This window comes from Chiloscyllium plagiosum, unplaced genomic scaffold (genome assembly GCF_037043375.1).
Source record: "Chiloscyllium plagiosum isolate Xiang-an unplaced genomic scaffold, Cpla_swu_hap1 HiC_scaffold_4, whole genome shotgun sequence".
NCBI classification, from domain to species: domain Eukaryota; kingdom Metazoa; phylum Chordata; class Chondrichthyes; order Orectolobiformes; family Hemiscylliidae; genus Chiloscyllium; species Chiloscyllium plagiosum.
The window spans coordinates 52,423,719-52,450,955 of NW_028270142.1; the positions used below are offsets into that span (position 1 = coordinate 52,423,719).

The following is a 27,237-nucleotide window of genomic DNA, read 5'->3' on the forward strand; positions in this document are numbered from 1 at the left end:
CTTTGGATTATGGGAGCAAACCCACGCAGATATGGGAAGAATGTGCCAACTCGATGCACAGTCGCCTGAAGTGGGAATCGAACCTTGGGTCCCTGGCGCTAAGGCAGCAGTGCTAACCATTGTGCCCCCCGTGCTGTAAAGCAGTTGATGTGGTGTATGTGGATTTCAGCAGAACATTTGATAAGGTTCCCCATGGTAGGCTATTGCAGAAAATATGGAGGCATGGGATTGAGGGTGGTTTAGTGGTATGGATCAGAATTTGGCTAGCTGTAAGTGGTGTGAAATGTTCAGCCTGGAGTTCGGTTACTAGTGGTGTACTGGGGTCACTGCTGTTGGTCATTTTTATAAATGACCAGGATGAGGGCATCGAAGGATGGGTTTGTAAATTTGTGGAATTGTGGACAGTGTAGAAGGATGTTGCAGGTTACAGAGGGACATAGAGAAGCTGCAGAGCTAAGAGTCTAATGTGGAAAAGTGAGGTGATTCACTTTGGAAGGGGTAACAGAAATACAGAATACTGGGCTAATGGTAACATTCTTGTTATTGTGGATGAGCAGAGAGATTTTGGTGTCCATATGTGTAGATCCCTGGAAATTACCATCCAGGTTGATAGGGTTGTTAAGAAGGCGTGCAGTGTGTTAGCTTTTATTGGTAGAGAGATTGAGTTTCTGAGCCACAAGGTCCTGTTGCAGCTGTACAAAACTCTGCAGCCACACTTGGGAGTATTGCATTTAGTTCTGGTCACCGCATTATAGGAAGGATGTGGAAGCATTGGAAAGGATGCAGAGGAGATTTACTAGGATGTTGCCTGGTATGGAGGGGAGGTCTTACGAAGAAAGGCTGAGGAACTTGAGGCTGTTTTCATTTAGTGAAGGAAGTTAAGAGGCTACTTAGAGGCATACATGATGATCAGAGAGTTGGATAGGGTGGACAATGAGAACCTTTTTCCTTCGATGGTGATGGGTAGCACAAGGGGAGATAGCTTTAAATTGAGGGGTGATAGATGTAGGACAGATGTCAGAGGTAGGTACTTTACTCAGTAAGGGTGTGGAAAGCCCTGCCTATAACAGTAGTGGACTTGTCAACTTTAAGGGCATGTAAATGGTCATTGGATAAACATATGGATGATAGTGGAATAGTGTAGGTTAGATGGGCTTCAGATTGGATTCACAGGTTGGCGCAACATCAAAGGCTGAAGGGCCTGTACTGCACTGTAATGTTCTATGTTCTAAGGTAAAAAACTTGCAGGTTGAGTTGTTAGTTAGGGCGGCAAATACAAATGTTGTCATTCATCTTGAGAGGACTAAAATATAAAAACAGGATGTACTTCTGAGGCTTTATAAGGCTCTGGTCAGACCACATTTGGAGTATTGAGTAATTTTGGGCCCCACATCTCACGAAGAATAAATTAGCCCTGGAACGGATCCAGAGGAGGTTTACTAGAATAAGCCCAGGAATGAAAGGCTTAATAAACGAGGAACATTTGAGGACACTGGGACTATACTTGATGAAGTTTAAAAGGATGAAGGGGGATCTGATTGAAACTTACAGAATACTGAACGGCCTGGACAGAGTGGATGTTAGGAAGATGTTTCCACTTGCTGGAGAGATGAGGACCCAAGGGCGCAGCCTAAGAATAAAGGGAAGACCCTTTAGAACACAAAAGGAGAAACTACTTTAGTAAGAGAGTGATGCATCTGTAGGATTCATTGCCCCAGAAGGCTATGGAGGCCAGGTTATTGAGTATATTTAAAACAGAAACAAGTTCTTGATTGCCAAGGAGATCAAAGGTTATGGGGAGATGGCAGAAAGGTTTTTCAACCAGATTTTCTGCAATGATTGAATGGCAGAATAGGCTCAATGGACCGAATGGCCTAATTTCTGCTCCTATGTCGTATAGTCTTACCTACAGAGTTTTCTAGCATTTTCTGTTTTTGTTTAAGTTATCTCAGAAGTTTGAAAACCAGGTGAAGCTAGCTGTTTCACATTGCTACTATGCAGTAACAGCACAAATTAAACTCGACACTAGCAAAAAGACATCTGCCTAAAACAAAAATTATTGATGTGGTATACGAATTTTGGTGCTCATGTGATGCCAGATATCTGGTCCTTATGTTCCAAAGACTGATCAATCAAACCAAACAGCATTTCCTTTTACTATTTGCATCAATCAAGATACTGCCTGTACCCAAATAGTGTGCACTTATAAACCTTTCAGCACAGTATCCAATATTGGATGTAATTCTGCAGTCGGACACCATTTGCTGGATAATTCTGATTATATGAAAAATTACATTGTCAACCAATTTTGGATTGTCAGTTAGACTTGCATTGGGGTGCAGCTGCATCTACTGGAAGCTGCATGTACCTGAGCACCAGGCATAAACAATACCTGACAGCTGACTGAATCAATTAGACAAACCAATGGGATTAAAGGCAGGTAAGTTCCCTAGCCCTGATGGCTTGGATCCTAAGGAAAAGGATTTGTTGCTTGTAATTTTCTAAAAATCATTAGATTATGAAGAAGTACCAGAGGATTGGAAAACTGCTAATATGATCTCCCTATTCAAAAATAGGAGGCAAAATTCACATAAAATCTATTGTTGGAAAAGTATTAGAATCAATTATTAAGGAAGTAATGGCAGAACATTTGGAAACTCATGATCTACTCAGTTTAAAAATCTGAACACTAGATTATATAGTCCAACAGTTTATTTAGAAGCACTAGCTTTCAGAGCACTGCTCCTTCATCAGATGGCTGAAAAAGGAGCAGCGCTCTGAAAGCTAGTGCTTCCACGTAAACCTGTTGTACTATAACCTGGTGTTGTGACTTTTAACTTTTTCCATCCCAGTCCAACACTGGCTCCTTCACATGATAATTACTCAAGCAGAGTCAGCATGGTTTAATGAATGGGAAATCATGTCTGACTAATTTATTGTGAGTTATTGAGGAAGTCTCAATGAGAGTGGATAGAGGGGAACTATAGATTTTGTATTTCCAGAAGGCATTCTGCAAGATACTTGTCAAAAGACTAAATCATGGGTTAGGAGCCCATAGTGTTGAAGATGGTATACTAGCAAGGGTAGAGATTTGGCTAATGGACAGGAAACAGCAAGTTGTACTTAAGGGGTTCTTATTCGGGTTGGCATTTGCAACCAGTAGGTACCACAGGGATCAGTACTGGGACCACAACTGTTTAAAATATACATTAATGACTTGGAAGGAAGTAAATGTATTGTAGCCCAATTTGCAGAGATGACACTGAAATCGGTGGAATGGCAGGTTGTGAAATGGTTACAAGAGTAAAATGAGATGTTGATAGGTTAAGAAAGTTGGCAAATGGAGTATAATGTGAGAAAATGTGAAGTTCTTCATTTTAGAAGGAAGAACAAAAGAACAGAGGATGGGAAAAATTTCTGGCTGTAACAGGCTGCTTTTTCTTTCTTTGAGGTATTTTATGTGTTGGAGGTGATTTCCTCGAATTCCAGGAGCAGCAGTTACTGTTTTAGATGGTACTGCATTGTTTTGGAACTTTGTGGAGGGAAAAAAAAAGTCAAAACAACAGCATTTTTTTGAAAGGGAGAGGGCAGACAAAGGCAGCAAATGGTCAGTCAGTGCAGTGAACCTGCGTAGTTATTGCCTTTGGTGTTTGAATTAGTGTATGGCTGGACATCGTAGTGCGTCTAGGAATATGAAGTGAAATTCACAACTAATCTTGGAGGAACCTGTTTGGGAGAGGTGACAGTGCAGAAACTGATAAGTGAATGTATTGAGTGTGGCCTTACACTAAATTTGCAGTAGTGAGTAGAGTGGGTTCTCTCTTGATTATGTTTCACTGAGATATGTTTCTTGATTAAACTTAAAAATATAAGCCATAAGTATTAAGTTAGCCTGGAGCAATGTTTTGTAGTGGAATAAGACCGTTTTCTATTTTATGGGTCTGTAGATTGAAGGAAGCAAAAATAGCCTTGAGGAGGCTGATCGGTATACAGAATGCTGGATGACTAAAGAAATTGAAGGTTTGGTTAAGAAAATGAAGGAAGCATATGTCAGATAGGTATAAAAATGTGTTCAGGATTCCTGAAGAAGGGCTTATGCCCGAAATGTCGATTCTCTTGCTCCTTTGATGTTGCCTGACCTGCTGCTCTTTTCCAGCAACACATTTTTAAGCTCTGATCTCCAGCTTCTGCAGTCCTCACTTTCTCCTAGTCAGGTAGGTATAGACAAGATAGATCTAATGAATCCTTAGAGTATAAAGGCATAGGAGTATACTTGAGAGGGAAATCAGGATGGCAAAAAGGGGACATAAGATAGCTTTGGCAAATAGAGTTAAGGAGAATCTAAAGGGTCTTTACAAATCCTTTAAGGACAAAAGGGTAACGAGGGAGAGAATGGGGCCCCTCAAAGATCAGTAAGGCAGCCTTTGTGTGGAACCACAGGAGATGGGGGAGATACTAAACAAGTATTTTGCATCAGTGTTTACTGTGGAGAAGGGCATGGAAGATATAGAATGTAGGGAAATAGATGGTGACATTTTGCAAAATGTCCATATTACAGAGGAGGAAGTGCTGTATGTCTTGAAACACAAGTGCATAAATCCCCAGGAGCTGATCAGGGGTACCCTAGAACTCTGTGGAAAGCTGGGGTGGTGTTTGCTGGGCCCCTTGCTGAGATATTTGTATCATTGATAGTCGCAGGTGAGGTGCCAGAAGACTGGAGGTTGGCTAATGTGCCACTATTTAAGGAAGGTGGTGAGGACAATCCAGGGAACTATAGACCAGTGCGCTTGATGTCAGTGGTGGGCAAGCTGTTGGAGGGAATCCTGAGGGACAGGATGTACATGTATTTGAAATATTTGGAATAGTCAGCATAGCTTTGTGCATAGGAAATAATATCTCTCAAACTTGATTTTTTTTTTGAAGAAGTAACAAAGAGGATTGATAAGGGCAGAGTGGTGAGCGTGATCTATATGGACTTCAGTAAGGCGTTTGACAAGGTTCCCCATGGGAGACTGATTAGCAAGGTTAGATCTCATGGAATACAGGGAGAACTAGCCATTTGGAGACAGAACTGGCTCAAAGGTAGAAGACAGAGGGTGGTGGCAGAGGGTTGTTTTTCAGACTGGATCCCTGTGACCAGTGGGGTGCTACAAGAATCGGTGCTGGGTCCTCTACTTTTTGTCATTTATGTAAATGATTTGGATGCGTGCATAAGAAGTACAGTTAGTAATTTTGCAAATGACACCAAAATTGGAGGTGTAGTGGACAGCAACGACGGTTACCTCAGATTACAACAGGATCTGGACCAGATGGGCCAATGGGCTGAGAAGTGGCAGATGGAGTTTAATTCAGATAAATGTGAGGTGCTGCATTTTGGGAAAGCAAATCTTATACACTTAATGGTAGGGTCCTAGGGAGTGTTGCTGAACAAAGACCTTGGAGTGCAGGTTCATAGCTCCTTGAAAGTGGAGTCGCAGGTAGATAGGATAGTGAAGAAGGCATTTGTATGCTTTCCTTTATTGGTCAGAGTATTGAGTACAGGAGTTGGTAGGTCATGTTGCGGCTGTACAGGACATTGCTTAGGCCACTGTTGGAATATTGTGTGCAATTCTGGTCTCCTTCCTATCAGAAAGATGTTGTGAAACTTGAAAGGGTTCAGAAAAGATTTACAAGGATGTTGCCAGGTTTGGAGGATTTGAGCTATAGGGAGAGGCTGAACAGGCTGGGGCTGTTTTCCCTGGAGCGTCGGAGGCTGAGGGGTGACCTTATAGAGGTTTACAAAATTGAGGGGCATGAATAGGATAAATAGACAGTCTTTTATTTGGGATCGGGGAGTCCCGAACTCGAGGGCATAGGTTTAGGGTGAGAGGGGAAAGATATAAAAGAGACCTAAGGGGCAACATTTTCAGAGGGTTGTACACGTATGGAATGAGCTGCCAGAGGATGTGGTGGAGGCTGGTACAATTGCAACATTTAAGAGGCATTTGGATAGGTATATGAATAAGAAGGGTTTGGAGAGATATGGGCCGGGTGCTGGCAGTTGGGACTAGATTGAATTGGGATATCTGGTCGGCATGGACGGGTTGGACCGAAGGTTCTGTTTCCATGCTGTACACTTCTGACTCTAAGTTCAGATAGGCTGATTCCCAGTATGAAGTTATTGCCTTATGAGAAAAGGCTAAACAGTTTGGGTTGCTATTCACTAGAATTTAGAATAATGAAAGGTGATCTATTTGAAACGTATCGAATTCTTAAGGGGCTTGACAGGGCTAATGCTGTGAGGATGATTCCCCTCATGGGGAGTCTAGGAATAGAAAATAGAGCCTCAGAATAAAGGAGTACAATTTAAGAGGTAAAGCAGAATTTCTTCTCCGGGTTGAGTGTCTTTGGAATTGCTTGCCACAGAGAGCTGTAGAAGGAGTGTCTTTGTGTGAAATTAAGGCTGAGATTGATAGACTCTTGAACAATAGTGTTATGAAGGTGTAGACATCCTGTAGCTTTGAGAGTTGAAAAGCTAGCAAGGCCTGCATGATACAGCATAAAGTGTTCTGAACAAGTTAACAATGTAAACTTTTGTTGAAATAGCAAGCAGAAGCTGGTTTGCCATGAGACAAAACAAATTCAAATTTGGCCAATCATTTTAAATTATGCCCCAAGATACCAATCAAGTTTGAATTTAGTATTTTGGTAATATTAAAAGCAATGAAATGATCTGAAGTTTTGGAGTATAAAACCAGACATTTCTCAACAGTTGAGAGAGAACTGCCAAAAGGCCAACAGATTAAGGCTGCTAGTTTAAGAGCTGTCTGAGATGTACCTGTCTGTAGAAGAAGTTTGCACACAAAACATAGAAACTGACCTGGAGAGAATCTATAAAGGAGATTCGGCAAAATTGGATTTGAAACATGATTTGTTTTTCATAAATCGTAATTGGGATTTTTTTATTGGACTAGGTGTTGTAGATTAGGGGGTAAAAGATAGATTTAAGAGAAAGGAGTTGTAAATAGTTACTAGTTAATATTCTCTGTTCGCCTTAAAGAATAAAGTTGTTAACTTTTACTTTAAATAGTGACTTTTGGGATAGTTCTTTGCCCCTCTAATTTTAACAATACAGCACTGGGTGAATCTTTTGTGTTGCTGGTTTAAATTAAGAGGGGTTTGCCTCTTATCGTAACAGTCGGGAAATCGAGAGTTTGGAGGCAAGAGCAGGAAAGTGACCATGAGAAATGTCAGGTCTGCCACGATCCTAGTGAATGGCAGAGCAGGCTTCAGGGGCCGAATGGCCTGCTCATGTTCTTAATATTTATGATCAATCATTAACTGTTCTGTTACCTTTGGCAGTGCCCCTGCCAATCAGTCAACATGTCAACCAAACTGTACCCTCCTCTCAGTATGGTTTTCCATTTCATTGGCTTTCTTGTGGACTATCCTAATAAGTGAAAACTGAAAAGCTTTGATCAAATTATATTTTTTCCAGCAAAAGGGTCAATTAACATGAGATGGTTTCCCCCATTGCATTTCTTGTATACTTTCTTTAGAAATCACAGAACCCCTTCCCATAGCATTCTCTATCTGTAAGTAGCCATTATCTCTCTGGTCTAATTCTTCTGCCCTCCTCACCAAAACATCTCTTATTTCACCTCTGGCCATGGCTCGCAGATCTGACTTACAGCACCTTTTCCAGAGCCCCTGGTGACTTGAAAGCAAGAGTAGTCATTCTTGACTGAAATCTTGACAGAAGCCACCAAATTTTCTGTATACTGGAATAGATTCTGGAGCAGTTATTGAATGCAATGTTAATATTTTAGGGAATGAATCTTTCCAGCTGCTCCAGAAAGATCCATGTAGGCTCGCAGAAGGCAAAGTGAATTACTCGGCTGAGCACTCTGCCAACTCGCAGACCTTGCAAGCTAGCTCCAGAGACCACATTTCCTATTTGCTATTGGTTATATGGAAAAGGTTCATGACTTGGTAGGAATGAATTGGCACTGAGGTCTCGTGAGCTGACAGCATCATTTTATATTATCCAGTTTCGGCAGCATCAGTGCAGTACAAATGGAGCATCAATCTCTGAAGCAATTGTTCACACACCAAGAATCGCATGCTATAATGGAATTTTGATATATGGGCAATCCAATTTCCATTGCATGTAGACTTGGTTTGTTTACTCGTGTGAAACAATCTCACAGCAAGAATGATTTTAAACAGTCAGCACGACTCTGAGGCAAATCAAAATTTATCATTCTTCATGCTCCAAACAGCATGTACTGGGAGTCCAATCAGTCTGCTGAAGGAATAGTCTAGGAAATGAAGGAAATTAGAATCATGTAATTTTTAAAATCAGCTACATGGCACTTACATCGCAGAATTGATCATCCAGCCCAACTGGTCTATACTTTTATTAAGGCTGCACTTCATACTCCACCTTGCCTAACATCACTTAACCTCATCAGTATACCCTTCTATACCTTTCTTCCTCCTCATGCTTGTCTTGTCTTCCCTTTTAAGGCATCTCTTCTCCTTCCTTGTAAGAAGTTCCAATTCTCACCACCCTGAAATTTCTCCTGAGTTCATTATTGTATTTGCGAGTGGTCTTATCTATCATCCCAGATTCTGGTCTTCCCCACAAACGGAATTTTTTTTGTAACTTCTAAGTTCTCAATCCCTTCATAATTGCGAAGGCCTTGATTAGGTCATCTCTGTGTCCTTTAGAAAAAAGCCTGTTCAATCTTATGGTTATAGCTTGAAGTTGATTGATTTGAGTTCTGGATTAGTGATCCAGAGCCCAGGCTAATGCTTTGGGAAAATGGGTTCAAATCTGGAAGTGAAAATTAGTCTTAGTAATGGTGACCATGAAAGTATCATCAATTGTTGCAAAAGCCCATGCCACCACTAATGTACTTGTGACTGTCAACCCACAGTAATGTGGTTGACTCCTGTGTATCCTCTGTCAAGGCCATACAAGGCATTTAACTGAAGGGCAACTAAGTTGAGCCACAAATGGCATCCTTGCCAGCAATGTCCACATTCCATGAAAGAATAAAACAAATTACTGAGACTGTCACTAGCTTATTGTTTTGGCAGTAACCCTGACTTAATTTTGTTCAGTGCTATCTTTTTCTTTAGTGGACATGTGGTGAAAAGATTTACAAGCAGTGTATCTCACGCTGACCATTAGCAAGTGATTTTCAAACTTGAGAATTTGCTGAGTTTTTAAAAAAAATAAATCTGTTTGCTGATTTTTGAAGTCATTTTTCTGTATGTAAAACTTGCAAGTTTTTAATTCTGAGGGTGGTTTAAATATATCTTGGAGAACGGCTTTAGGTGGGAAGAAGCTTTTGAGGAAGAGAGGCTTTAAGTTGAAAGCAGTTCACATCACATGCAAGATAGAGTACAAGACAATACAATGGATCAGGAGATATTTGTGTTTTGATTTGGTACATTGCTTGTAGTGCAAATGTCCAAACCTATTTGTACTCTACTCTGCTATGTATACCAGCTAACAGTCTTTATACATATTACTAAATAGACTTTCCAGGACATAGCATTGTTGACTGGACCAGCATTTATTGCCCATTCCTACTTGCCATTGAAAAGGTAGTGGTGATCTGCCTTCTTGAACCTCTGCCTCCCAAGTGCTGTAAGTAAACTCAATGCCATTAAGGAAGGAATACCAGGATTTTGACGCAACTGCCATTCAAAATATAAATAGAATACAAATTTTCTCGAGTTTATATGGAGAATACTTAGGCCCATAAGTTGGCTTAAAATATTACAGTTAGTATTTGCAGTAACAGTAAAAAGGGGAAATGTAGTACAGACTGGGTTTGACACAGTAACTGTGGGAAAACTGATTCTTGCCAGCTTTCACTAGTTTTTCTCCATATGTTTTCCTATTGCGTTGGATGGACTTCCTAAATGCTGGCATATACATTGTGAAGAGTTTTTATTGGTGAGAAATAGAATTGTTGGGTTTTATAATGCAAGGAGAGACACAGATGTCTTTAGTATTGTTAGTTTTATGTACTATGTCCAATTAAATTGTGTTTTTAGAATCCTGATCTTTGCTGTTGAAAGTTTTAGTTCGAAAATCCATTCATAGAGCTTTCTCCCATTTTTACATGATTGGCAATTTGCATTAAGTACACAGATCTCACTCCCACGGCACACATGTGCATGCATTAGCAGTAACTTTGGGTGCCCCTGCTATTTTGCCTTGACCTCTTGGTCCATTAGAGGTCTGAGTGACTGTTTGTTTGTGGCCAAATTGATCGCATTGGCTTCTGGAAATTTCCATTGAGAGATGGCAAATAAAAAGAAAACAGCAGTAGCCAGAAATCTGAAACAAAAACAGAATGCTTGACAAGTCAGTCAACGTCTATGGAGAATGCAAGAGTTAATGTTTCAACACCGCAATTACTAGAAATCAGAAATTGAAAATGTAGAGCAAGTTTAGCTTAGCTTACATCAGTGTGGAAACAGGCCCTTCGGCCCAACAAGTCCACACCGACCCGCCGAAGCGCAACCCACCCATACCCTTACATTTACCCCTTACCTAACACGACAGGCAATTTAGCATGGCCAATTCACCTTACCTACACATCTTTGGACTGTGGGAGGAAACCGGAGCACCCGGAGGAAACCCTCGCAGACACGGGGAGAACGTGCAAACTCCACACAGTCAGTCGCCTGAGGCGGGAATTGAACCCGGGCTAGCCACCGTGCTACCCACTACCACCGTGCCGCCCACGGTCTGTCTGCTTCTATAAGAAGTAAAAATATATTACAATTTTTAGATGTGCTCACTTAATCAGATCTCCTGGATACAAATGGTGAGTGGCCTATGCAATCACATAACTTTGTTTTTGTATAGTCAATAGTCCACTCCTGAGATTGCAGAAACTGACCTAAATGAATCTAGCTTACTGTGGAAGCTTGCAGCTAACAATTCACCTTTAGGATACCTTATTGTGAGGAACGAAGGTGTTTTTTGTAGAACATAGAACATTACAGCGCAGTACAGGCCCTTCGGCCCTCGATGTTGCGCCGCCCTGTCAATCTAATCTGAAGCCCATCCCACCTACACTATTCCATGTATGTCCATATGCCTGTTCAATGACAACTTAAATGCACTTAAATTTGGCAAATCTACTGATGACGGCTCCATCATTCAAGGAAAATATTTTCAAAATAAAGTCCTGCATTCAAACACCCTGGAAATGTTTTTTTGAAGGATGATTCCAGTGAATGAAGATGAAAAGATGCATGTTAGGGTTGGCATGGCAATCAACTTCTCAGGTGCACAGGCTCTCATGATCATGAGCACTGCACCTTCAGTGACCAGCAACCAGAGGAAGTGTGATCCTGTTCTCTTTTATTCTGTGCTTACCTTATATTACTTAAAAGCTGAAAATATGTTGCTGGAAAAGCGCAGCAGGTCAGGCAGCATCCAAGGAGTAGGAGAATCGCACCTCGGGCATGAGCTCCTCCCCAGGAATCCTGAAGAAGGGCTCATGCCCGAAACATCGATTTGTACTTTTGGTTCACCACACTGAAGGGGTGTGGGTCAACTTTTTATTGTTCTTATCTTAATGAAGAATATTGATTATCTTTGACTCGCCACCGAACTGAAATCTATGCTCAACCTTGTTCATATTGGGCTTCATCTGGCAAAGTGTGCCTCAAAGTAAGCCTCACTTTGCATAACCTATCTAGAAAATAAAGTTCCTCAGTCTGGCTTGATCTGTTTAGTTATCTAAGTACTGTGTGAGATTTTCATCTTCTGTATAAAATTTCCATTTTTATTTTCAGATCCCTAAGGCTGGCTATCCTCCTCTTTAAGATATCACTTCTTTTCCTTTTTGACCAAGATTTTGGTCATCTGACCTAATACTACTTGTGTGTCTCTGTTCATATTTTGTTTCATTTCTTCCAAGCAGCATCTTGATATTCCTTTTTACTTTTAAGGTCTTTTATAGATGTAAGTTGTTTTATTAGTTTTGAATGAGTTACTAATCATTTACTAATCATGGTGGAATTCAACCTTCAGTACTTCTGACAAATAAATGTTTGTGTCACAGATGAAAACTAAACAGTTAGAGAGCAAGCACAGAAAAATAAGTTCGGCAAGAAATAGAAAAGGCAAACCTAGGAAGGAAGAAAACTGAATTACAAAGGCAGCCATTTACAGATCACCTAAAATGAGGGTCTTTGTAAAAAGTAGCGTTAACAATTCAGGATATGTTTCACCATTCCTGTAGATTTTAAGTTGAACTTGCTTAACCTTCTGAAGTAATGTCACTTTTAACAGTTGTGTTTCTGAATTGACAGGAAAGCAGACAGAAGGAAAGAGTTGCATATACATTCATGCCTTGGACATCCTGAGGATGTCCCAAAACATTTCAGAGCCGATGAATTAGTTTGAAGTGTAATGACTGTTGTCAAAATAGCACACTTGATGTGTTTTCAGAAAATTAACATGACGGTTTTCTTGATCCAATGCTCCAACACTCCCAAAATTACAACAGTACAAGGAACTGCTAGGAAATTGACTTTTTTAAATTTTGTGGTGTTCTCATTGAAATTTAGTAACTTCTGAGCTAAAATCATGGTTACTTGTTGAGTTGCACAATATGAGCTAAGTTGCAGACAACAGTTTCAAATCTGAACTGTCTGTTTTTGCAAAGTGCACACAGTTTAGTGGGATTAGACTTCATAAAGCTCTCCAGTTTTGGAAGTGAGATTTTCTTTTGCTGAAGACTGATTGCTGCAAAGCAAGTTTTACATAATCAGGTAAAGGGCCAAGGCTAATTTTGCGTTCTGAACAAGAATGGGTAACAAGAATGTGTTTATAAAAGTTGCCAGCTTATATCTTTAGAAAGTCCGAGATATTTACATCTGGCCAAATACGCCTTTCCTCCTTGTTGTTTACAGAATGATCGGCTGCAAGCCAATAGAGAAAGGCGCAAGGCTGAATGGGAAGCCTTTGTGATTGAACAGCACCGCAAAAGTGCAGAGGTGGATGAGGAACATGTGAAAGCAGCGGAATGGTTGAAAGAACAATATGTGAGAATGGAAAAGGACTTGGCAAAGTTCAGGACTTTCTGACTTCACAATGTCATTTTTGGCCTGTGCCCACAGCTGACTACGGCTGTTGAAAGTGATGATGACATTCAATATCTTCTAAACCTACCTGCTTGTTCGGGTGTGTAAAGAAATATAACACTTAAAATAATGTCATTCTTCAAATAGTCTATATTTGGTGCCTGCAATGCAGATTTTAAAATTGTTTTGATTCTGTCAACAGAAGAGATTATACAGAATTTTCCATCAAGTTGCATCTGACTCCTAAATATTTACAAATTAGCTGAGTGAGAAATGATAATATTTCCATAAGCTTTATCACCAACATCCTGAAGGGCTTTGTAATTATTTTTAAAAGGCAGTGACTGTTAATATGTAAATAGCTTATGATTATGATTTAACTTCAAATTGCAATAAGATTTTTCAATACTTTAGAATCTGTTCCATGTTTAAATGTTCTGCTGAATTTAAACTTTGAAAATTTATATGATCCTTATTTCCAAGACATTAGAACATAAGTGAAAATATGAGCTTATGAAAGGAATTGCCTGTGAATTTATGGCTTATTGTTAAGCCACATTCTTGGCAGCATGTTGAAATGGTGATTAAAGTACTGGAGCAGATGGAATAAATATTTTAGATTAGTTTTGATAACACTGAGCCAAAGCCAAGTTTTTCATCTACCACAGTGTTTTGACAGCCTCATCGATCACCTGCTGGTACCCAGAGTAAAAACACTACCAGCACATAGTCGCTTGGGGTGTTAGAAGCCCACTATTGTGTAACTTGAGATAAAAGCAAAAGGTTTGGGGTTATTTAACTTTGTCGTGTCAATGAGGGGGCTGGAGGGAAATGAGAATCCTTATTCTCTTGTTGAGCTTAAAGAGCTCTCTTAGAAACTTTAACAGCAAGACTGAAATGTGAAACCCTGACTCGAAGCAGGTGGAAGTTCTTTCAGACTTGCTGTTCAACTTGCTCTGTACTCCTAAAATGTTATGAAAAATACCTAGTGGTAGTCCTTTTGAGTGTAATTCATTCAGTCACGCACCTGTCAAACGGAATGGGAAGATTCCTGTTGTGGCATCTTTTTATTGGTCCAGAGGGTTTCAATAAACAATGTTAAGTCTCTGTGTTAAATTAATTATCTGAAATTTGGCTGTGATTAATTTCCCAAGTTTGAAAATTGAGCTACCCTAACCCAGATGTGGAGTTGGCCCTGAATGATTGACAACTCTGACCCAGATGTGATATTTGCATCTGACTGACTAAGTCCAGGCTTTGTGTCCTATCAAAAAGATGTTGACATTGAATCAATAGCTTGGGTGATTTCCAGACATTCCTCACTCAACTGGCTTGTGTCTCTGTCGCTTGTAAAAACTAAGATCCTTTGAAATAACAATTAAAGGATGTGTTTGAAATCTAAACTCAACAGAACTTATTTTATCTTGACTTTTTCACTTGTGAAGAAGTATCACATGCTTAGAGCAAACCAATGTGTTCATCACAGATTAGAACCAGCTGCTTAACCTATTTTTCAGTTTGTGCTTCTAAAGAAAATGTAAAGTGAATATAAACATTCACAATGTAACATTGTATAACATCAACTCCTTCGTCAGTGTTTTGTGAAACCTTGAGGCATTTGTAGGTGTTCAATCATTTTCTCTTCACAAGGCTTATGCCATTAGCCTGTTTTTACCAGAGTTTTCTGTATCATGCTTTTTTTTTGCTTAAACTTGTATTTCCATTACATGAAAATCAGTGCTGGGATTGCCTAGCTTTGAAATTTTTCAAGTTGCAGTATCATAACATATTCTGCCCACTTCTGAAATGTGTGCTAATTAACACATGTTGCAATTAGCTTTGGTTTTGGATGTTAATTACTTTCCTAATAAGATCTCTGATCCCCGATTGTTATTGCAACATTTCCGATTGACCTGTATGAAAGAGTAAATACTTTTCATTTTCAATTAACATTTAACTCTTTTGTCTGCAAGCAGGTTGTATCAGAGATCTTGTTTATTGTATAATTATTGTAATCCAGCAGTTAATAGGAGCCCACATTTAAATCCAGTTGCCGATTAAATCAAAGGACTCCAAGACTTGACTGTTGTTTTTAGTAAATGGAAAATTTTTTAGTCTTACCAGGCAGAGCGACATGACTGTCACCACAACCAGACAAGAGAAAAGATTGAGCAGGAGTGTCCCTGTCATGGTAAACTCCGTTAGTGTGGAAATTGAATCCATGCTGTTGGCACCACTCTGCTGTCCAGCTAACTAAGCCCCTTCGTTAGTGTTCCTGCTGCAAACCGTTTCTTTTCAATTAGACTGGATTTTATCGGGGTGGGGTGTCCACATTTTACATGTTATTTCAGATCAGTGTGTGTTTAATGCAGTGGAATTTGAGGAAGGAAATGGACTGGGGTGTGGAGAGTAGCTGGAATTTAGGACAGTGGGACATAGAAGCTGACTTGTCTCCAGCTACTGAAGCTGAGGGTATCTAGCAGCTTAAATTGTGAACCAAATAAAATATAAGACTTTCCAAGTAAGGACAGCAGTCTTGTAGATGAGTCGGGGATTGCATGGACTTAATTTAGAGCATTACCTATGCCTTGTGTTTTCTCTGGCAGTGTTTTCAGTTGCAATTAGTTGTCTGATCAGCAGAATAGCCACTGTATTTAGACCATTGCAGCACCGCAGAATTGCTACAGTGTGGGAGGCTGAAATAACTCCAGGAAGGTCATACCCCATCACCAAGTCATCCTTTATTTACATATTCACAATGCATGTAATCGAGCATGCTAGCTCAGACCCAGCTCCTAGAGTGAACATGACCTCTGAAACTCATGTTTTTTTTTTGTCTGTGCTCAATAAAAAAGGAATACCTGTTAATAAAACTGGCTTTGTAAACCAGCCAGTTTAGGAAGATAATCCTGTTATATCTGTCAGCCAGGACTCCCTTATTGGACCAGGTTAGCAGCCCCAATCAGGAAACTCTTATCCTCAGGTCAACCCAGCTGACCTCATTCCAATCACTACATTCAACCCATTGTGTCAGTATCCACTGTCTGAATGAGTGCCATCCCTATGCCTTCTCTCAGTTCAGCACCACACCCCATCCCCTACCCTGTACATCCTTTTACAAATAACAGTATAATTCCCCTTTGCATATCGCAATTGAACCTGACTTCTCCATACTCTGTGTGATCCTCCCTTAACCGTTCATTTGTGTGAAAAGGTTTTTTTTTTCCTCGTATTGCTTTTTGCATGAAGTCCCCAACATTAGGTAGTTCTTAAAGCAAATGGAGCTGTGAGCAACACTTATTTTTGAAAACTTCATATACAGCTAGGAAGTATGGGGGAATTGGATTACATTACCATCTGGGAAAGGTCAGGAACGATGAAGAAAATTGAAACAATTTCCCTTTTGGTCTTTGGGATCTGGATATAACTATCAGTTGGAGATCTCTGTGCAGGTTTGACACCTGTGTTTATTAAGTAAGTACCTAATGTGATCTAAATGATGGGATGCATCATTTAGGAAAAAGACTTAAAAAGATAGCAACAAAGAAAAATTGCTAATAATTACAATTTTGTACATTCAATGGAAACTGAAAGAACAACAGATGAGACAAGGATTGGAAATCATGAATAATTGACAAAACCTGACAGGAAAGAAAGATGCCTAATTTTGCTTTTAGAATTGTAACAATTAAAGGAACATTAACATTTCTGATTATATGTTAGTTATACCTCCTGGTTTTGCTGCTTTGGTGTATGCATAAATGAAGTTCTGTTTATCAGCAAATAGGGTGCAACCAGAAACATGGGGGGGAGGCAATGGGCTTAGTGGAATTCTTGCTGGACTGTTGATTCAGAGATCCAGGTAATGTTCTGAGAATCCAGACTCAAATCCTGCCACAGTAGATGGTGGAATTTGAATTGAATAAATATCTAGAATTAAGATTCTAATGATGATCATGAATCTATTGCAATTATTGGGGAAAAACTCATCTGGTTCATTAATATACATTATGGAAGAAAACTACCATCCTTACCTGGTCTGATCCACGTGACACCAAACCTATAGCAATGTGGTTGGCTCTTAACTGCACTCTGGGAAATTAGGGATGGGAAATAAGTGTTGTCCTGACCAGAGACACCAATATCCCATGAAGTGAACAAAAAAAAAAGAAAGTTTAACTTGTCATTATTGGAGCACAGAAAGATCAAAAGAATTTTTATTCTAACTATGCCTTTATTTGGAGCTGTTACCAGAATAAAATGGTGCTTCATAAATGTGTTATGAAACCTGGTCAAAGAAATACGTTGGAGGAATTAATTTAATGAATGAGAGAAGGGGGAAACTTCAGAGTTTGTTTCTTCAAAATCTGAAATAGAGATATGAAAGTGCAGAAATGCTGAAAAAGTAGGAATCATGAGAATAGTAGGGCTGGAGTCGATTCAGAAACAGGAGTAAGGGGGTGTTGAATGATTTAAAAGCAAGGATGAAATGTTTAAATTATGGTGCTGACAGACTGGGGACCTGTAAACATAGAAAATAAGAGCAGGAGTAGGCTATTCGGCTGTTTGATTGCTCCACCATTCAATGTAGCTGCTGATTGGTCAGTGAGCTGATGGGTAAACAGAACTTTTGGATATGAGCAGCAGAATTTTGAATGAGCTTAAAGTTCGTATCTGGTGAAATGTGGGAAATTAACCAAGAGAGCCCTGGGAGTGCCAAAAACATGAGTGCTTTGGCAGCAGATGAGATGATTTGATCATTTTTGAGGAATACATACAATGGATGTAATAATTGTAATTGGACTTTCCAATGACCAGGCTAAGGTTTGTTAAATCAGGAACTGACCAGTTCTCCACCATAAATAGTTGGTTTCCTCAAGATATGAGTGGCTTTTACTTTGTGCAAGGGAGCAGGGTGGGGGGTCAGCTGATGTTTCGGACTGTGTGTAATAGTATCCTCAATGTAACCACTACTAGTGGACATTCCAGTGCAACTAATGACTTTGTATGTTTATGTGTAACTGAAATGTGTTTATATGCACCACAGTTTGTAGTTCTCAGTTTCTGTGTCAGTGATAATGCATTGTGATGGAGTCTTAGTGTCTCCTGGTAGGAGCAGATGCAAAGACTTGAGGTATGACAATGTAGTAGTTATGTTTATAAAATCATGAAGAGGATAGGAAGGGTTAATGGAGGTGTCTTTTCCTTTGGATGGGGGAATTTCACAACTACGAGGCATATTTTTGAGTTGAGAGGAAAAATTTTAAAAAGACACGAGGGACAATTTATTTTACACAGTGAGTGGTTCGCATGTGGAATGAATTTCCTGAGGAAGTGGTGAATATGGACACAGTTATAACATTTAAAAGACACATAAGTATATTCAGGAACAATTTGGAGGGATATGAGCCAGGAGCAGGCAGATGGGACTAGTTTAGTTTGGCATTATGTTCAGCATGGACTGGTTGGACTGAAGGGTCTGTTTCTGTGCTGTATGACTCTACAACTTTTTATTACTGGATCCAGCAACTGGACTAATGACTAGAGACACAAATTCATATCCCACCATGGTGACAAAATTCAATTAATTGAATGAAAAGTTTGTATCAATACCACTAATTCTGAACCTACTGAGTTCTCATAAAAACCAGTAAGGTTCAGCAGTGCCCTGCAAGAAAGGAAAAATGCTGACATTAACTGGCCTGGACTACATGTGACTCTGGACTCAGAATAATGGGCTTTGCTGTAAACTGTTTCCTGGAGCAGCACAGCAAGCCATTCAGTTGTATCCAAAGAAGTGAATAACCACCATTTTCTGAAGGTTAATGAGAGTTGGGCAATAAATGTAGGCCTAGCTAGTGACACCCATTAAAAATAGTTAACACTATCTGAGGGCTGAAGAAGGTGTTACTAGCTGCCAACTTCCACCTTTGCATCACCTGCTCCCATATAAACTGTTGTCTTAATTCACCCAGCTCTTTGTGAATACGTCCACTTTCTCAAATCTCCTTTCTATCTAGTGTTCTTCATCAGTTAGCTTCTTTGACCTGCATTGCTCTTAGTACAACAAGATGAGCAATTAGATGGGCAAATGTGCCGAGAAGTGGCAGAAGGAGTTTAATTTAGATAAATGTGAGGTGCTGCATTTTGGAAAGGCAAATCAGGGTAGGACTTATACGCTTAATGATAAGATCCTGGAGAGTGTGGTGAACAAAGAGACCTTTGGGTGCAGGATCATAGCTCCTTGAAATTGGAGATGCAGGTATACTGAACATGTTGGTGAAGAAGTTGTTCGGTATGCTTTCCTTTATTGGTTAGTGCATTGATTCCAGGAGCTGGGAGATCATGTTGCGGCTGTACAGGACATTGATTAAGCCACCTTTGCAATACTGCAAAGATGTTGTGAAACTTGAAAGAGTGCAGAAAAGATTTACAAGAATGTTGCCAGAGTTGGAGGATTTGAGCTATAGGGAGAGGCTGAACAGGCTGGGGCTGTTTTCCCTGGAGCGTCAGAGGATGAGGAATGGCCAATTAGATGTTTATAAAATCATGAGGGGACATGGATAGCATGAATAGCCAAGGGTCGGGGAGTCCAAAACTAGAGGGCATAGATTTAAAGTGTATGGGGAAAGATTTAAAAGGGATCTGAGGAGCAGCTTTTTCATGCAGAGGGTGATGCATGTATGGAATGAGCTGCTTGAGGAGATGTTGGAGGCATCTGGATGGGTGTATGAATAGGAAGGGTACAGCTCATATGGGCCAAATAGGAATAAATTTATTTGTATCTACCTGGTTGGCATGGACAAGTTGGACTGAAGGATCAGTTTTCGTGCTATATATCTCTATAATTCTATGACTCTTTGAGCTGTGACTCTGTCACTGTATTCCCAAGATCGCTCTGCCATCCTGCACTCCTGCCCAATGTCTGACTGATCTCCCAGATTCAACTAAATACTTCAGTCTGTGGGGGACTGAGGTCACCCTATAAAGCTATGCAAGCACATTAAAGCCCAGTGCCATCAATCACAATCCTTGTAGTCTCAATTTACAGCTCAGATAGATTATCAGAACACCAAAAACACAATAAGCTGAGATCTATTTCATTTACCTCTTTATGTGACAAATACTCTGCAAGGAGAATTTATGAGGCAATAACATCTGGTTGCTGATAAATTACTTAGTACTGATCACAATGCAGATGTTTTTGTCTCATGATCCACCTACAGAGTATTTTTTCTACCCAATTAATTAAAGCATCACCAGACAGAGCAGTTTATTCAACAACCCTTTAATAACTCAGCGTGGGCTGAGATAGGAGCTACAAAAGTTTCAATGGGACTGTTAATTTTTTTAAATGCTGTCTGACAAGATCATTGTTGCTACACATAACCTATTAACTACAATCTGGTATAATGCCCTGCTACTGTGAGGCAGGCCAAAACTCCGCATTTTCTATGCAGGCTCATTGTTTTGTTTCTCTGGCTTTATTGTTGGAATACATCAAAGTAACAACGAAATGCAAGGTACCTGACAATATTTCTTTCTCGGGTCTGTAATTTTTGTTTTGATGTTTATTTCAGAATTATGCTCTTAACTTTATGTTCCAGTTTTCACCCCATAAAATACATCAAATATTTGTTCTGTGTGCAGATTAAATAACTTTGGGGACAGAACATGGCTTCAATCTATTCCTCTCTTCACTTGAGGCATGACCCTCTTCTAGCCTGCTGTATTTTATTTGGTCCCAGTGTAAGCTCTGGATAAGTCACACTTTTGTCGTCAACACCACACTTCAGCAGCATGTCCATTAAATTTTAGTGAAAATGTCATGAAACATATTTTCAAAGTCTGGGAAGCTTTGGTAAATATGCTTGTTGACTGAAAAAATCTTGATCAAGAATGATTGATAATCAGATTTGCAGTTCCTTGTCCCTGTAAATTCTTAGTGTTGACTGTTCACATTGTCACAGCATCCTTAAGGAACAGAGGATATCCACACAGTATTTTGTTTATAGGAGATAATGGCAGACAAAATAACAATGTGAAGCCCATAGACTTTGCAGTTGTTCTTTTTAATATGTCTTGATTTATTTTAAAACTTCCTTCAGTGAGCAAGAGACAGTGTAACATTATTCCCCATAATGGTGCTCGAAGCAACATGAAGCCTCGCTCGGTTCAAAACATTAACTTTGTTTCTCTCTCCATGGAAAACCCACAAAGTTTTCCAGCACTTCCTGTTTACATTTATTCATTCCAGCATCTGCAGGATTTTGCTTCCCTGGGTTTACTGATGATTAAATGGTGCCTTTACTCCAGACACTAACCACATGATGTTGGCAATACAAATACCTTTATTAACTAAAGATGACATTGCACAATAAGTTTAAAGAAGGCACAGTTTTCTCGATGTTGTCTTTGGTGGTACAGTGGTTAGCACTGCTGCCTCACAGTGCCAGAGACTCAGGTTCAAATCCCACCTTGAGCCACTGTCTGTATGGAATTTGCACTTCTCCCCGTGTCAGCGTGGGTTTCCTCTGGGTGCTCCGGTTTCCTCCCACTGTCCAAATATGTGCAGGTTAAGTGAATTGGCCATGCAGTGTTAGGTGAAGGGGTAAATGTAGGGGAATAGGTCTGGGTGGGTTGCTCTTCGGAGGGTCGGTGTGGACTTGTTGGGCTGAAGTAAGTAATCTAATCTGATGTCTTAAGGAGTGAAATGTATTTGAATAGCATCTTTCAGAATGTTCAAAAATCAATTTTTGCAGCCTATTCATTGTTGTAAAGTGGTTAATGCAGCAGCCCAATTGTGGACAGAATGATCCTACAAATACCAATGTGATAATGAGTGGATAATGAGAATTTTGGAATGTTGTTTGGGGGATAAATATTGACAAGGACATTGGGGAAAAGTCACCTGCTTTTCATCAACAATAATGCCATGAGGATCTTTTAGCTTCACCCATGATGGCTGACGGGACTTCTAACCCAAAAGAAAGCACCTTCAGCACTTAGCCTTCCTCAATACTGGACTGAAGTCTCAACTTATATTTTGTGCTCAAATCTCTGGAGTTGGATGACGAGCACCCAGCTTTCTTTTGTCTCATGAGGTGAATGTCCTACAAAGTGACCCAAGATCATAGGAGAATGTTCCATAGAAGTGAATGCATCAAAACCTCATGCAATATTCCAAATGTTCCCTCCCTGCTGGGTTATACTGAGTTTTTATTTAACTTATTAACCAAATTTAAGATACATTTGGAATATCATCCACCACACCCACCTCACATTAATACCTTTATTGACTGGTCAATAAGAAAATGCATTTATTGTTTCCTTTTTACCAAACCTGTTGGGTATGAAGAAGGATCAAGAGCAGATACCATACCTAGGCCAATTGTAGTTGTTTTCTGTTGTTCATCAGCTCAGATTGCAGTAATAGGATTTAGAATGACTGTGTAATATGTTAATAATGCACAGTATAGATCATCACCAGAGGTGATGAAAATAATCACATAATCTTGTTCTCTTATTGCCTTACGGCACGATGAAGCCACAGTAAGATGTTTCTTAAATAAAGTTTATATTTTTTTTTACTGCTGCAGATTCTGTAAATATTCTTTAGCAGTACAGTGACACCAGGAATATTACAAGGGCCACTATAATTTTCCTCTTGCCTGGCAGAATTGTGAGCTACAGCTCCACATGGGCTAAGGATTAGATCCTGGAATAACCGGATGTAGCTGAACTGCATGGGAAGAGTAATCGATGGTAAGTGGAAGAAAGATCTCAAACGGTACCATGCTCTGGAGAGATCACGTGGGTGCTGCATTCACCTCAGGTTGTGAGAGATAAATACTTGGGCACTGGAGATCATGCAAATGAAGAGGCTTGAAATTGATCCTTGGAAACAAGATAAGAAAGATGGCATTTTCATCTCAGGACAGGGGGAAAACTATGCACCTATATAATTAACGGAAAAGGTAAAACTGACCATCAAAACAATGTTCAGGATAATAATGTTATAATGATAATAATACATGGTCTTTCTCATCCATAGGCATCTTGTTGTTATGACTGTGTAGGTTAGTAATATTAGTGACCATCACCCCCTTTCAATCAATACCAAGCTCAGCAGGTTACAAGATGCTTTTTCTCCTCTCTACTTAATTGAAATGTGAACAGAAAATGTCCATTATTGCTCCACCAATAACAAACGAAGAGTGTCACTGTTCAAAATCCTTAACAGTCAGAATAATTCAGCTCCCTAAGCTGCAGTGTAAGGGCATTGCCACTAGAGGTCAGACTTACACAAATAGAGACAATGTCACTGCAAATATACAAATTCAGTAGAACTGTGAAAGTTATACTACACAATGTTATATTTTTAAGTAAATTAAACTTTCTGAAAGCACAATAGTTTTTCTCAAATAACATCAGAAAATATTTCATTTAAATACATGTTCACCATTGAATAAGCAATATGTTTGACCATAAACAGGATAAACTGATACTCCAACTGAAGAAATATGAGATTAGATTACTTACAGTGTGGAAACAGGCCCTTCAGCCCAACAAGTCCACACCGACCCTCCGAAGAGCAATCCACCCAGACCCATTCCCCTACATTTACCCCTTCACCTAACACTATGGGCAATTTAGCATGGCCAATTCACCTAACCTGCACACCTTTGGACTGTGGGAGGAAACCCACGCAGACAAGGGGAGAATGTGCAAACTCCACACAGACAGTAGCCTGAGGTGAGAATTGAACCCGGGTCTCTAGCGCTGTGAGGCAGCAGTGCTAACCACTGTGCCACCTACAATGGTTACAATGCTGGATGGGGTGAATTGTTGAACTAAACTGTGTGCTGGAGTGCAGATGACGATTTAAAAACATGCAACTAGTTTTGAGTAAAAACTTCCTTGAAAAATATTGATTTGGAGGAGCCGGTGTTGGACTGGTGTGTACAAAGTTAAAAATCACACAATACCGGGTTATAGTCCAACAGGTTTATCCGGAGGCACTAACTTTCAGAGGACAGCTCCTTCATCAGGTGGTTGAGGCTTTCCCCTCAACCTTCATGTATGAACCAAGATGATTGATCTGAAGGGGACTTCACAGGAGGCTCTTCTCATCTGACATATAGCTGCATGCACTTTCCAGCCCTGCTGCACTGCTTGGAAATAGGACTAGGATGGTATGCACCGACATAACATTTGGCATTTAGGCCTCACTTCTACCTAGTGACAGAGAGGCTGTAGTCAGGGCAAGAGTGTTTTTGTGTACCTTTCAGTGGCTAATTCGAGAAAATGCAGCAGCAATACACAGCACAATCTTTATATTTGCAACCTCACCACTGTTTGTAAAATATCTATTTAGGATAAACAGGAGGAATTTTTGCTTCACTTAAGGAGTTGTGAGTCTGAGATTCTCTGTCCCATGTAGATTCTCCGTTGTTGAATATATTTAAGAGCTAAGATCTTTTCAGCCTCAGGGAATCAAGGAATCTGGGAGCAGGCAGGAAAGTAGAGATGAAGCCCTTGGTCAGCCATGAACAGACAGAACAGCAGAGCAGGCTCGATGGGCTGAATGGGCCACTCCTGTTCCTATCTCTTGTTTTCTTGGGAGCAGAACAACAAACTTCATCCCAACTGATGAAACTTTTCTAGTACAATAACACATATAAAACAAGCAACAAACTCTTACCTTCAATCAGTGGTAGCAGCAAGAAGGAGCAACAATTTTGAGTGATACATTATAGATAAAACTTGACTGACTTTCTAGTTAGGTTTGAGGAGATCAAACAGGATCCAGCAGTCAACTAGTGTCAAAATTGCAACTTCACAATTGCCACTGCTACAAACTTCTAGTCAATGCCTGTCACAGTGACAATTTGTCTCTGTTTGTAACTAGCCTGAAATTAAGACTCTTTAAGAATTCAGACCATGGTTTTAATCATTTCGAGAGAGATATGGTATTAGGTGACTCTAGTGTGGAAAGTGATTGAATAGTACTAATTTGTGATTTGTATTGAGACTACTGATCTCAAGGGTCAAGGCACTGGACTTCAAAATTGGGACAGGTTCTCTAACCCTATCATGGGCCTTCCTCATTTACTGTGTTTTTTGTTTTGTTTGAATTATTGGAGGATTATGATAATAACCAGTGAATCAAAGAGAATGGAACTCTTCAACATGCAGTAGCAACTTCTCGACATTTGATCTAACTGCTGATGTATCTCACAGATTCCTCTTCTGTGGTTGAGCATTGGTGGCACGCATCTCAATCCTGTAAAGCAGAGCTCGGAAAACCTGGGCCGTGTCTCCACCTTGATCGAGAGTAGAGCTAGAACCAGACCTGTATCTTCATCTCAATCTCTAAGGAAATTAGAACCAGCAGAACTTACTGCCTGAGTTCCTGCAAAATGGTTGGTAGTTAACAGACAATGTCTTTATCAGGTGACTTGACAATGTTCTTTCCAGAGATACATTGTCCCTTTTAATACAAGAGGTCCCCAACAGAACATCCCACTTTGAAATTGGTCTATGCACTTATCCAACACTCAAATGCCTGGGCTAATGGACAATACCATGGGGAAAGTTGTCAGATGCTTGTCAAATATTGGCCAGACATTCCAGCCATGTGATCAGTCAAACAGGATTGCAATAGCCTGTTCAGGCCAGAGGGGGTGTGGGAGGCAGATGTGAGCTGAAATCTGTCCCTGCATCTGGACACCCCATACCCTATTTAAAAGCCAAAGGAGGCTATATTTGATCATAATGCAAGCTTATCCCTTGCCTGGTTAGTATAATATCAGCAACATGCAAACTTTGTGCTGTCTATTTACTATCAGCAATTAGCAGAGGACCCACTCGTTAGCACTACTTAAAGCTAGACTTCACCTCTTAAAGGGAAGCACAGTGTCAGGAGTTTTGGCATCATTCAGAATGATTTTACCTGCCACTTCAACACACCACTATGTTCCCCAGCCAACATCTCTGTCTAAGGCTTTCTGCAGTGCTCCAGGGAGCCTTAGCATAGACTAGAAGAACAGCAACTCATTTTCCACTTGGGAACCTTTCAGCCATCAGGACTCAATCTCAAGTTCAATAATTTTGCGACTTGAGCACCTTCTTCCATGTCCTTACCCCACGCCCCACACACCAGGCCCCACACATGGGCTGCTACCATAAACAAACCATTATCAGCCACTAACAGTCCCCATTAGCAGCTATTAAATTTCCCACACTGACCTTTACTCATTCTTTAGTCAGGCCAACTATTTCTCTTTCTCCGAGCTCTATCTCAACCTATCATTTACTCTCTGCCCACCCCCACATCTCATCTTTAACATATATATACCAAACCTTTCCCAGCTACAATCAGTTCTGAAGAAGGGTCAGTGGACCTGAAACGTTGACGACAACAGCACGCCCATTGTCACAGTTTGAGAGACAGAACAAGTTCAGCCAGGTGGAGGGGAGTGGTGGTGGATGGAGAATGTTCGGGACTCTTTTCGAGAAAGAAGCAAAGAGCTTTCAAGCCATCTTGGTGTGGGATGGAGGTTGCACATCCATAGTGAATAGAAAGTGGTTAGGGCTTGCGAATTGAAAGCTGTCAATATGTCGCAGGGCATCAGAGGAATCTTGGATGTAGGTGGGGAGGGAGTGAACCAGAGGAGTGAGGATGGAGTCAAGGTAGGAGGAAATAAGTTCAGTGGGGCAGGAGCATGCTGACACAATGGGCCTGCCGGGACAGTCCTTCTTGTGGATTTTGGGGAGTAGGTAGAAACAGGCTGTCTGGGGTTGGGAGACTATGAGGTTGGAAGCTGTGGGGGGGGGGGGGAGGCATCCAGAGGAAATGAGGTTAGTCACGGTGTTGGAGACAATGGCTTGATGCTCAGTGGTGTGGTCATGCTCCAGGGGGAGGTAGGAGGAGGAAGCTGTGAGTTGGCGCTCAGACATTGACTCTGCTTTCTCTCCACAGATGCTGCCAGACTTGCTGAGCTTTCCCAGCAACTGTTTTTGTTTCTTTTTATTCAGAATAGTGCTGTGCTACAAAGATTTCTGGTTGACCATGTATACCAAAGTTTTCCATGCTCCTCATGTGACCTTCGTAGAGGAGATGAAAAGGAG

General features: G+C 40.4%; 1 protein-coding gene across 2 annotated transcripts in view; it reads left to right on the top strand.

Moving 5' to 3' along the window:
- Positions 1-20,777, top strand: part of bloc1s5 (biogenesis of lysosomal organelles complex 1 subunit 5) — a 37,384-nt gene extending 16,607 nt beyond the window's left edge. For both annotated transcript variants that reach the window (XM_043688586.2, XM_043688587.2), the window contains one exon: positions 12,934-20,777. In XM_043688586.2, the coding sequence (XP_043544521.1) occupies positions 12,934-13,107 (174 nt within the window). In that variant the 3' untranslated portion in view covers positions 13,108-20,777. The remainder of the gene's footprint in view (positions 1-12,933) is intronic.
- The last annotated feature ends 6,460 nt before the right edge of the window (positions 20,778-27,237 follow it).